This window comes from Corylus avellana, chromosome ca7 (genome assembly GCF_901000735.1).
Source record: "Corylus avellana chromosome ca7, CavTom2PMs-1.0".
In the NCBI taxonomy this organism is placed as follows: Eukaryota; Viridiplantae; Streptophyta; class Magnoliopsida; order Fagales; family Betulaceae; genus Corylus; species Corylus avellana.
Genome location: NC_081547.1, coordinates 29,908,976 through 29,921,143, shown reverse-complemented (window position 1 = coordinate 29,921,143; position 12,168 = coordinate 29,908,976). Strand labels below are relative to the sequence as shown.

At 37.2% G+C, this 12,168-nt stretch overlaps 2 protein-coding genes across 2 annotated transcripts; one reads left to right on the top strand and one right to left on the bottom strand.

Moving 5' to 3' along the window:
• Positions 1-220: 220 nt before the first annotated feature.
• On the bottom strand, positions 221-1,731 carry LOC132186496 (RING-H2 finger protein ATL74-like). The gene has a single exon (XM_059600474.1). The coding sequence runs from the start codon at positions 1,067-1,069 to the stop codon at positions 464-466; it is 606 nt and encodes a 201-aa protein (XP_059456457.1). The 5' UTR covers positions 1,070-1,731; the 3' UTR covers positions 221-463.
• A 2,338-nt stretch (positions 1,732-4,069) lies between these two features.
• LOC132188337 (bZIP transcription factor 18) lies at positions 4,070-7,973 on the top strand. Its single transcript, XM_059602759.1, has 4 exons — positions 4,070-4,566; positions 5,681-5,813; positions 6,735-6,819; positions 7,344-7,973. Exons 1-4 carry the CDS (start codon positions 4,181-4,183, stop codon positions 7,703-7,705), a joined length of 966 nt encoding a protein of 321 aa, XP_059458742.1. The 5' UTR covers positions 4,070-4,180; the 3' UTR covers positions 7,706-7,973.
• Positions 7,974-12,168: the final 4,195 nt, after the last annotated feature.

The window sequence follows — 12,168 nt, the reverse complement described above, 5'->3', positions numbered from 1 at the left end:
GTACTATTTTCAACATTGTGATACAACTATGACATGATTTTCATATCTGGATACAGTCTCAATGCTGATTCTTTTGTCTATTCAATACCCACTTTTTATAAAAGAAATAGGAGAAATCAACATAACTTTTGGGGGGGGGGGCCATATCATTCATCATATGATAAACAGTTTGGCCTCCCAACAAGTAGTCAAATACGCAGATAATTAAGAACAGATAAGCAAACATTCCAAATACTAATTTGTTTAATTATCACACTAATCATATACAGAAACCCTTCGTGTAGGCATTAACATTGCGACTAGCAAAGACGTCTCTGGTCTCTCTATGCATAATTACATGAGCAAACCAACAACATGAAAAGAAAATACTAATATCAAAAAAGAAAAAAAAAAAAAAAAGAACAAAAAAAAAAAGTAGAAATGGAGGGTTGTGATTTGTGAAATCTTTGAAGTTGGTCAAGATTTAACTTACCTCATGAACATCCACAGCTATTGGCACATCCACTTGTCCCTCTGATATTTCATTTGTATGATTCTGGATTCCAGCATCAGCAACACCGGCGTCAGAGCTCGTCGGTTGGTCTAGCAGCGACTGCCGGCAAGTTGGACAATTTGAGTGTGACGCTAACCATGTGTCGATGCACCTCATATGGAAGCCGTGGTTGCATTTTGGCAGCACTCTAACCTTCTCGCCATCTACAAATTCCCCAATGCAAATAGGACAATCTGTGGCCGGAATATTTGGCCCCGATGACGACCCATATACTACCACGGGGATCCGACGCAATGAACTCTTTCTAAGGCCGGTGGCGGCTAGACGAGCGGCGGTCTCATCCGGTGTTTCAAAAGCAAACCTACGGCTGCATCTTAGAGCGCAACGCACGATTGAATTTAGCCCCAGCGCGCCTATTAATGCACAGAGCAAGGCTGCGAGGATAATCACCATGTTGGTATCGAAGTTTGCCTCGCTGGCGTACACGCGATCATTCCTACTTCCGTTGGATGGCGGCGTGCTCGAGTCTGTGTCGAGAAGCAGGCGGTGCGGACGATGATGAAGATTTGTCACCATTGCTCAATATATTCTCTGCACTGAAAAAAACTAAATAACAGCGGAAATCAGAATTCTTGCGCACACCCTCTTGATTTCAGAAGACGTCTGTAAATGGGTTTGAGATTTGGTTGCTCCGCGGCGTCTCAACAGCGAACCGGACAACAAAGGAGACGGAAAGAAGGGAGTTCATCTCAGTCGTGTATATATCAACAAAGTAGGGGCTTGTTTGGTTCTCTTCTTACTTCTTCTTGATCTGCTTTTTTGAGTTATTGTAGTGTCTGGTAGGATTCTAACCAGATAAAAAGACTTTCAAAAAAGCTTCCTGTTGGGGCAGTAGGATAAGGGAAGGGGTGGTGAATAGTTTTTTGAGAGTTTGAAAGACAATTATCACCTTCTTTTCATCCACTCTGAGCCAAACGAAATTTGTTTACTTAAGAGAAGGCGAGAGAGAGACAGAGAGAGAGACAGAGAGAGAGAGGTTGGATGATATTTTAAGATACAGAATTATGGATTGATTTGAGTGAAGCAGGCGGAGATGGGAATTGATGGCTTGATGGGTTCTTTATAGATTGAGAGAAAAACTGCGATACAGATGGGGGGAAGATAAAATGTGTTGGCTGTCTTTTCACCTCAAAATCATTTGTTGAGAGAACTGACACACACAGAGGGTTGAAATTTTTAGAATAAGTTGAAGAAAAAAGTGGCAGAGAACTTTGATTATGGTACCTGATCCCACCTAATCTTAATTTGCTTATTTGAAAGAAAAAAAAAAAAATGCTTTATTCTCCCACTCCTCCTTAGCTTTCTTCAAGTATAATATATGTTCTTTGGTTTTTGGACCATGTCTGGATCCCAGTCCTGTGATCATCCGAATGTCACCATGGATGTTTACAATTTTGTATGACATTCTGCCTAACTGCTGTAACTATACTTCTTGATAAATTAATTGTGGGTGGAAAGAGTTAAATCATAAGACCCGTAGTTCAGCAACTCCAAATTTATTTAAACAAATGAATTTTATATATTTCTTTTAAAATTACTGAAAATATCAATCCAAAAAAACTCAGGCTAATAAATAAAGAAATGATAAGTAAAATAGTGAATTTGGGTTAAATTCGTATAAATAATGATAAAAAATTAATTAAATAATAGTAAAGAGAATAATGTGTAATAATAATAAAAAAAAAAAAGTACAAAAAAGTAAGTAGAAGGCATGCATAGTTCTTAAGCCGCCTTGTCAATTAGGTAATAATTGAGAGTCAAATCAATAGCTTAAGTGAGGATAAAGACAATGCTGATGTGGACACAACACAAGGGCACTTATCTTATGAATTTATTGGTGTGTGTCCCACTGGGTGCCCTTAATATCTCCTTTTGTTCCTTGAAACCTCTATTACGGTATATGAAAGCATCATTAAACATCATCAACAAATATCATTGCTCCCATGGAAAGCAGGAAAGCCGATCCATTAGAGCCAATTTTTTGTTGCTAGCCGTGCCTTTCTTTTGTCTTTTTATCTTTTTATCTTCTTTTTCCATCCCAGACCCTGCTGAATTGATGGAGACCCTTGTTAATTTAATGTTTCACTTCTTTCTTTTTCTTTTTTTCCTCCCTGATGGGACATGTTTATCTTCTTGAGACAACTGTGAGTACTCTATTTATTTCGTGTGAAGAAATGACTGGCGCCTAGTGTGGCACATGGAGATCATGTGGCTCCGGCAGAAACTCCATGGCCACCCAGAGATAGGTCCACATTTGTCTATTCTCCTTTCAGACCGCTAACCCAATAGAGTATGTACCCTCGAATTCATTCAGATTGACACCTGTCCATACATGTTCCATCCCACCCATCATCCATCATCCATGTCACCGACATTGTTACCTTGGCAATTAATCTTATAGCTTTCGTGGGTGAAGAAAATGGTTGTTGGGAGTTCAAGCAAAACACGTATCAGGTATCCATAATTACTTCTTCATCCTTGGACTATTTTTTTTTAAAAAAAAAAAAAAAAAAAAAAAAATTTTGTGGGCATGGCTGCATCCCACGCTCCCATCTCTGTCTCTTATTATTATTATCTCTAACATTATTTTTAAGTGAGAGTTATAAATATGGATGTTGGGCTATGTATCACTGCTAGGCCTGTTCAAATCTGGCCCCCTTCCACAACCCACATAAGTTACTGTCACATGTCAGAAAGTTCAGGTCCAGGCCTAACCAGTTTGGGCCAGCCTGAGTGTCCCATTCATTTGGAACACAAGCCCAGCCCGTATAAATCTTTGGCCCACTTGACAGCTCTACCGCACGTTAGAATAGCCACGTACACCGCACTAGATTATTCCCAACAAGATTTGGAGAATAACTACATTTAATTTCGAGTATCCTCTTTTTTTCGATTAATAATAAATGAAATGGAGATGATCCATTTTCTTTCTCAATTAGGTAGATATATTATTTAATGTGCCCCTCACCTCTTATTTGGAGACGTATATCATGCATTTGATGACGATGATCTTGAGAAACAAAGATCCGAACAGGCGAGCAAAAAACATAAGAGAAAGAAGTAAGCCGAAACACACATAACACAACAAAACAAGAGAGAGTATAAGGGTTCTTGCCAAAATAGTCCAATGAATTTTTAAATTCCGTTTGTGAGTTCGTGCAGATACAAGACAAATCTTCAAAAAGCTCACAAGATAAGTATGCTCCACGGAGACAATCAAGATATCAGAGCTCAAACTCAAAACCGAAACCCAATCCGAATTAATCCATTTAAGAGGTTAATATGATATATGCTCAGCATATCATAATATTATTTGAAAAAAAAAAAAAAAAAGAATTACTTTCACATAAGAAAATAAAAGGAGTTTTTTTGTTGGAAAAGAAAAATTAAAAGAGTTGGTGGTGTATGATAATTGGATATATATTGCCATATTGGATAAAACTATGTGTACAAGCTTCTATATAGGAGCGATTGGTGGTGAGAAAAGTTAAAGAAACTGCTCCAACACGACACCGTTTCTCCGGGTCATTGACTCGAACTAATAAAAACTATTCTCGTACCAAGAGGCGCAAACTGTGAATCATGAGTGAAGAAGAAGAAGAACCACTCTGATCACCGTACGAACACATGGATCCGTCAAACCCAAACCCGAACCCGAATCCGAGCCAAAACTCAAGCTCTCAGCCCCAACTTGAAATGGCCTCGGCCTTCCGGGGGGCTAATCACCGGCGGGCCCACTCCGAGGTCCACATCCGGATCCCCGACGACCTGGATCTGGTCTCGGATCCATTTCTCGAGGACGACCTCTTCTGCAGCTACATGGACATCGAGAAGTTCGGTTCCGGACTCGAAGGAACCGGACCATCTGCCCCGAAACCCGACGAGAGGCCGAGGCACCGGCATAGCAATTCGGTGGATGAGCCTTGGATGTTGGAGAGCATAGAGGCCAAGAAGGCCATTGCTCCTGAGAAGCTCGCTGAATTGTGGACCGCCGATCCCAAGCGAGCTAAGAGGTTGGGTTTTTCTTCTGGTTTTGGTTATGAATATTAAATTTGTGAATTGTGATGTTTCATATAGCTATTGATCTTTTGGTTATCTTTCTGGGGATGTTTAGGTGGAAAATTTATATTTTTGTATTAAATTTGATACGAATGTGAAACAGATTCGTAGTTTGAAAGGAAAAAAAAAAAGATTCATTTTTGTGAATGTATTGCCATTATATTTCCGTACCTACTTGGTTTACTTTCTATACAACATATTATGTTTTAGTAATTTGATGGATCACGCTGAATTTCTGTTTTCATTTCTTAAAATTTTGCCTTGTTTTTTGGTGTTTTGATCTCAGAATTAGGTTCCCGCTGAGCCCTTTTTAGAGTTTTGATAGATAGATCGAAATGAAGTTGGGAGGGATCTTTTAGATAAAATTCAGTGCATTCTACATATTATAATCACAAGTATAATATAGGTCATCCATGTTAGAAGATGAAATGAGTTGGTTTTGTTTATCTCAAGTCAATGTTTGATGGAATATCTGGGAGATTTAGCCTGCTTCGATTGCTTACTTTCATGTATGTCCAATGGTTTATTTACTGGCATTTACTGAACTTTGAAACGTGTACCTTTTTACTTGAATATGCTATGAACATGAGCCACTGGGACCAGTCGACCCATAATTATATGATTTCTTCATATGTTTAAATGTCGGGCTATGCGTTCCTACATTCTGGATACGTTCCATTTTTTGTGCAAAAAGCAAAAGTCTTCCTAAAACTTGAGTAAACAAATGAAGAGGATTGATTACATTTACCTAATGCAAGCAAATTAGGTTTTTCTGAACCTCTGTCTCTACTTCCTTTAATAAGTCATGCACATGGCTGACTAATGCTATTCTAGTGACATTCTAACCTTATTTTATAAACTTTACTTGTAGACTTAAATGAAATTCTCTTTTATAAACTTAGCATTTTTGAACTGGTGCTTAATGGGAAGAAATTTAAATGTCTGGTTCTCTAGTAAGGTTAACATTCTCTTTTATAGAGTTAATTTGTGATTTTTTTTGGAAGTACAAACATTAGTTTTACTTGAGTTTGCAATTAAGCTTACAACTTAACAACGTATTTGATACAGGATTTTGGCAAATCGACAGTCTGCTGCTCGCTCAAAAGAGAGGAAAGCTCGCTACATATCAGAACTTGAGAGAAAAGTTCAAACCCTTCAAACAGAAGCAACAACTCTTTCTGCACAACTTACTCTTTTTCAGGTTCTTACTGAATTGCTTATCTGACTTGCTAAATGATGTTTTTATTTGTTTCACGTGGATGTGCATGGACTCCCTTGCAGTCTGATGTAACCCATTTGTGATAACTTTGCACTTTGCACTTTTCTGGCTACCAAAATGCTTCAAGATAATATGTACACTAAAATTGCATAACAAATAAAGATCAAGGTTGATGAAAAGTGATATTAATGGGCGATTGATTGGTAATGGAAATGTTCATGCCACTTGAGCTTTGGCTCAAGTGCTAACCAGTGGGTGGGGTTTGCAGTTCTTACTCCCCCCCTTCTCTAGTTGACTCCCCCCTTCTCTAGTTGACTAACTTACGAACCAACTGACAAGATTCTAAAGGGAAATGTGTTGACAACATAGTTATAGATCACAAAACAATGCTAATGTTCAATGTGGTGTCGTATGCCTTTACTGGATGAACTTCATAAGTATTTGGTACATTTCTAAAGTTAAGGACATATGCTTATGTAGTATATGTCCTATTGAATATGTGTAGGGAAGTATATGAGGAAGTATCAACATCAAATATGACTAAATATGTAATGTTGATACTTCCTTAAAAAAGGTGTTACGAAATTTAGAAAAAGAAGAAAATGTTTTTTTAACCTATTCTTGCTGCAATCTCCCTTTCTCATGAACATTATATACACTAGTAAGTTAGGAGTTGGTTGTTGTTGTAAAGAAAACCTTGGTGATTACTTACTTGTTCTCTCATTAGTCTCTTGTTGTTTCTGTCAGTTATTTATCCTTCCGTAGTATATTTACATGATTCTGAATATAAAAAAGAACCCAGTTCTTTAATTTTTGTTGTCTTTATTTTGTCATACAGTGTTTTTCTTTCCAGGGATTTTTAACTGAGGGCTTTTTGTCTTTTCGGTTTTTGTTTTCTTTTAGAGAGATACAACGGGCCTGAGTACTGAAAATACAGAGCTTAAGCTTCGGTTACAAGCTATGGAACAACAAGCTCAGTTACGTGATGGTATGAATCATGCATGCCAGTTTTTAAAATAAATTTCTTTGATAATAAAACCATACTCATGCTATGTTCAACATATGATCTCTGCTTTGTGCACCCATTCTTGAATGTTTAGTGTTTCCACTTGTCACTTGTTACAAGTGAGCAAGCATTATTATCTCTTTTAGTTGGCGTGGACAGTATGCAAGTAGCAAAAATCGTTCCATGTTTTCCCGGTTGATGTCTATCAAAGATGAACTAACTTTGGTGCTGACCACCTTATATGAATACTTATGCAATAATTTACTTCTTAATGGGATACTAAAAGTTGGCGCTACCTTTGAGTCATTTGTGTACTTCCTACTTTTGTGGTCTACGAGCACATGTATTTGGTCCAATTATTGTCTGCCAGTACCTCAAATTGATTATCTATTGGCCATGTATTTATGACTTCTATCCGTATATTATTGTGAATGTGTTGTCTGTCCTAGAAAATAGCAAGGGAACATGCTAATAGCGATGTACTTGTATGACTGTTCCCAAAACAGCTCTAAATGATGCACTGAAGAAGGAAGTTGAGAGGCTCAAGGTTGCAACTGGAGAAATAATGACACACACTGATACTTACAATCTGGGAATGCACCCCATTTTGTACCCTACATCTTCGTTCTTTTCACAGCAGCGTGACCCGCAAAACATGGAAATGCAACAATTTCATCCATTCCAGTCTAACATGTCAACACCTCATCAGCCTCTGCATTCTGCAGCCCACTCACATGCCTTCACAGATATGTTGCAGCAGGATCCTATTGGCCGGTTGCAGGGGCTTGATATCAGTGGCCGAGGCCCCCATATGATGAAGCCTGAAAGCACCTCGATTTCTGTAAGTGAAAGCAGCAACAGATTTTGATGCAAAGTTTTCCAACCTTCACCTGCCCCTATTTGTTGGATTGTTCATAGACTGACTTATTGACAGCCGAAGGTATTATTTATTTTTGAAATTAATTCTTTTAGAGCGATTGGGCTTTCTTTTTCTTTTTCTTTTTTTGGTAGCTTTTCAGGTCTTATACATTCATGTGTTCTTCCTTGTTGCATTCCAACTTTATTATTTTTTTGGGTCTTTTTCTTGTGGGAATAGAGGGCTTTCCAATGATTAGAAAGATGCAGCATTCATTTCAGGCACCTCTCAATATTTGTTCTCTTGTTTCTGTTCAAAATCACATCGCCGAGAGAAGAAAATCTGTTTGTTATTCAACCGGTGGTGGTTCTCTCTCTGTCTGAGTAGTAAATGAGAGGCAAATTCTATGTCGACATTTAGTGGCAATAGTGCCTGGTAACATGACTGTTATTAAATGCTGTATGTATTTCATATTCAATGAATTTTGAGCTGAAGCACTACACGCCCTACGTAGGTTTTTAATGGAAGTTGTACTTTTCTTTGTTGGGATATTAGTCCCCAACTAAATACTCATCCACGTCAATGTGGATTGTGGATTGCTCTATATGCCTCCTATCTAACCGCCTATTTTTCAAGAGTGTAAGTAAGATGGGTGACACTATTTCAGCACCACTTGATATCTTAGGGTCTATTTGGTTTTATGGTACTATTTGATTTTAAAATACAATTTTTTAAAATGTAATTTAGCGTTTGATAAAATTGCAGTTTGACCCTTAATATACTATTTTGGGTGGAGGTGAAAGTAGGGTTTACAATAATTCACGAAATTGGTGATTAGGGTAGAGAAATTTGACATATTTAATTAAATAGATTGAGTTAGAGTTCACTTATATAATCTTATACTTATGTCTCGACCCCAACTTAAATCTATCATGCGAACAGGAATTACTACACCCAGATGAAAGTAGGTTCAATGTTTAAGTTTGTTAATACCATACTGTTATGGTACAATCAAATCTCGTCCATATCAAAATTAGATAGGTTCAAGACAATGAAGATTTTGCTGCCTTTGTGTGGTCCTTCGGCCCAATGAACCAACAAACTACCCTTTTTAGCCCATGGTCCATACCATGCTTTGGGTTTCTAAGGGTCAAAAGTTCTACACCATCATAGATTAGTTTAGTTATCAGAATTACCTTATGTTTGGCCAAAATGGGGTGACACAACTACCTTCTCGATTTTTTGATAAATTAGATATAAGCTCAACCAATTCGGGTTGGGAAAACAGACTATTGAGCCTAGGATTCAGGGTAGGTTGACAATTAAAGCTCAAACTACAAGTCTTGACCAGACCATGAAAGGCGATGCAAATGAACTAAATGAAAAACAAATGATAAGATCCGACTAGAGGAGAAAATCCAAATAGCTGAACCAGCCATGTTAGCATAATGACTATTTAAATATGGATTGTAACTCCCGTTAAAAGAATGTTGGGATGGTAGCACCAAGGAAAACTACTCCATAGTTTTAGTGCACCTACTACAAGCAGGTTCGAATCCAATAGCTCTATGATTTCGGTCACAATTAAACCACGCAGAATTCAAGTAAGGCCAACCCACAAATCAGTGCTCTATATAAGGAACTCTATATAAGGGAATGACATAGTATCATTCACCATTTCAAGTATAACAACACACACCCACACTTGATATGAGAAAAGCCTATAGCTATTTTTCCGAGTGCCATACAATTCTCTTAGTTTTGCTATCTTAAGTATCATAAAGTTTTCCTGTAGACAAGTGCTGGCAAACCTTTGGCTATCCCTACTCGCTTTTTAGCCGTTCATTGACTAGATTCGAGTCATTCGACCGTACGATTATTTACATCATCATTTTTATGTTTTTTTTTTTGAAAAAAAAGAAGCAGTTTTTGTACCACCCCATTCACTTTCAAAAGGGTTATCCATCAATTCACTGAGAAAGGTAAATCTTTCACCAAAGTAGAGCTCAGGGCATTAAGTTAAACCAAGTTGTCACATTGCGAGGGTGACTCCCAGCACACCATTTAAATGCACATGGGAACGGCAGTTTGAATTTGGGACCTGTCTGTGGGCCTGGCTGCTATGTGTGACCACACTCATCAACTGCCATTGCAATTTGGAAAGGGACCATTCTAAACCCCTCTTGCCTCTTGCCTCTTGCCTCTTGCCCCTCGATGCATCCACCTTTCCATGTTTTAAGGTTGTAACAGACAATCCCTTGTGCAGGCCACTTTCACTTGCAACATTTGGATAAAATCCACGTGCCTTTTTATGGATCACATTTCAAGTTTCCTCAACCTGGTCCCATTTCGATGCAACTTAATTTTGGATCACACACAAATTACCACCCTTAACACTTAACCCCTTTTGTAATTGTAATTGTATTTGTATAAAACTCTTCATGTTCATGCAAATTAAGGTATATATATTATATATATTATATCTTAATTAATTACTTCTCGCTTCTTCCAGACAAATTTTCTCCAGTCGTAATTTAATGAAGGAAAAATTGTGTCATGCATGCATGTTGATTTTCCAGTCTTGAAATAGCATTTATTGATGGTACGTAATTCGTCAAGCCCACCGATTTTGACAAATTAGCACCGAAAATGGTCGAACCCACATCGCATACACATTCATTACTCATTACACACAGAAAAAAGCCTCTTGCATGTATACTCACAATCTCCATAATATTAATATTAATATTCCCATACAGAAGAGACAAACTTGAAGATTTCGAGGAAAGAAATTGTCGTTAAATCTTTTATTTTTTTATTTTTTTTTGTTGGGTTGGAAAATGAAGGCATTGGAAATTTGATGGTGAAAAGGATGCATGACTACAAGGGACCGTGAAGGTCGGGAGTTGCATGTGCTCCTAACATGGTCGGCCCCACAACCAAATCTCCCGCTTTCTCAAATTAAACAAACGTGAAGGTACGTTGCACACGTATTAATTTAAATGAGATGCCAAAAGGAACATTATATTATTGTGAAATGAGTAGACTTATGACTAATTATTAAAAAAAAATCAAATCATACCCTTATCTTTTAGCATAACTAACACCGGCCTCTTCTTATTTTAATCTTATAAAAGTCCTTGTATCATAATTCAAAAGTAACCACGTGTACAAATGATTATGCCTAATAGATAGAGATTTTTTTTTTTTTTTTTGGCAATTTATTAATAATTTAAATAGTAAATATGAAAAAAAAAATTCTTTTTTTGATGCACCGTCTTGATGCCATTCATATACAAATTATGGCCTGCACAAAGGTGATTACTTTAAGTGACCGGCAAAATGAATTTACAAAGCTATCAAAAGTCCACGCATATATATTAGGAAAAGTAAACTTTACCACTCAAAGTTTGAGACGATTTTTAATTCGACCACTAATATTTCAATTTTTGCAATGTACCTCCCTAAACTTGCAAATTTTTTTCAATTCAACCAATTTCATCCAAAAATTTTCATATTGTCCCTAATTTTTTTATTTTATTTTTTATAAAAAAATTATATATATATTCGAGGTGGCTATTTTTGCAACCCCCAAATTATTATTTTTTTCTTTCATGGTTGGTAGGATTAGTACTTTAAACTTTAGGGTATGTAATTATAAAATATACTTCATTTTTCGAGTCATGCATAGCTCATCTAACTTTAAGAGATTCCATATCTCCTCATTGAACAATCATACATGTGGACCTGAAAAATCAACCTAGCTATTGGTTTAAGCTGCTTATATATATATATATACATGTTGGCTTGTAACTTAGATCCTCTACATAGAGTTACAATGAGGAAAGCTTAGACATTACTCGCAAACTCAACACGAATCCAATACAAAATTAACGAGTTACGGTTAAGAAATTTAATCTATTTAATGAAATGAATCGGACTATAGTTGACCTATATAGTCTTATAATAATTTCTTAGCACGATTCGAATCCGACATGCGAATACGAATTGCTGCCCCTACCTAATTAGTTGTAACACCATATCAGCATTGCCGAATTGGCAAACATACCATGTGATCCTTTTTAGTTAATTGTTATGCTCAAAGTGAATGCATAAAACATGCAGCATTGGGAACATTTATGGAGATCATGACCCTGAACAGAAGTCCATATATAGTGCCCGCATCTAGAGGGCTCTTGTTCCTTTTGGTGTGCCTCTGAAGCCACCAAGTTGGACTTATGTAAGAGCCGAAGCTCCCCAATCAAAGGCCCTAAACTGTTGGGTGATTGCATAATCTCAGGCACTGAATAAGAAAATACAACATAAGTTGATAACCACACGTAACAGAGAATCAAAATATAGGAAGAAAACATAATATGAAAACGAAAACGGTTGAGCAATGCATGTGCAGGTGGGGTCTATACGGCTCAGCAGTTGGTACCCTAACTAGAACATTTGCATGTGCAGATGTGAGC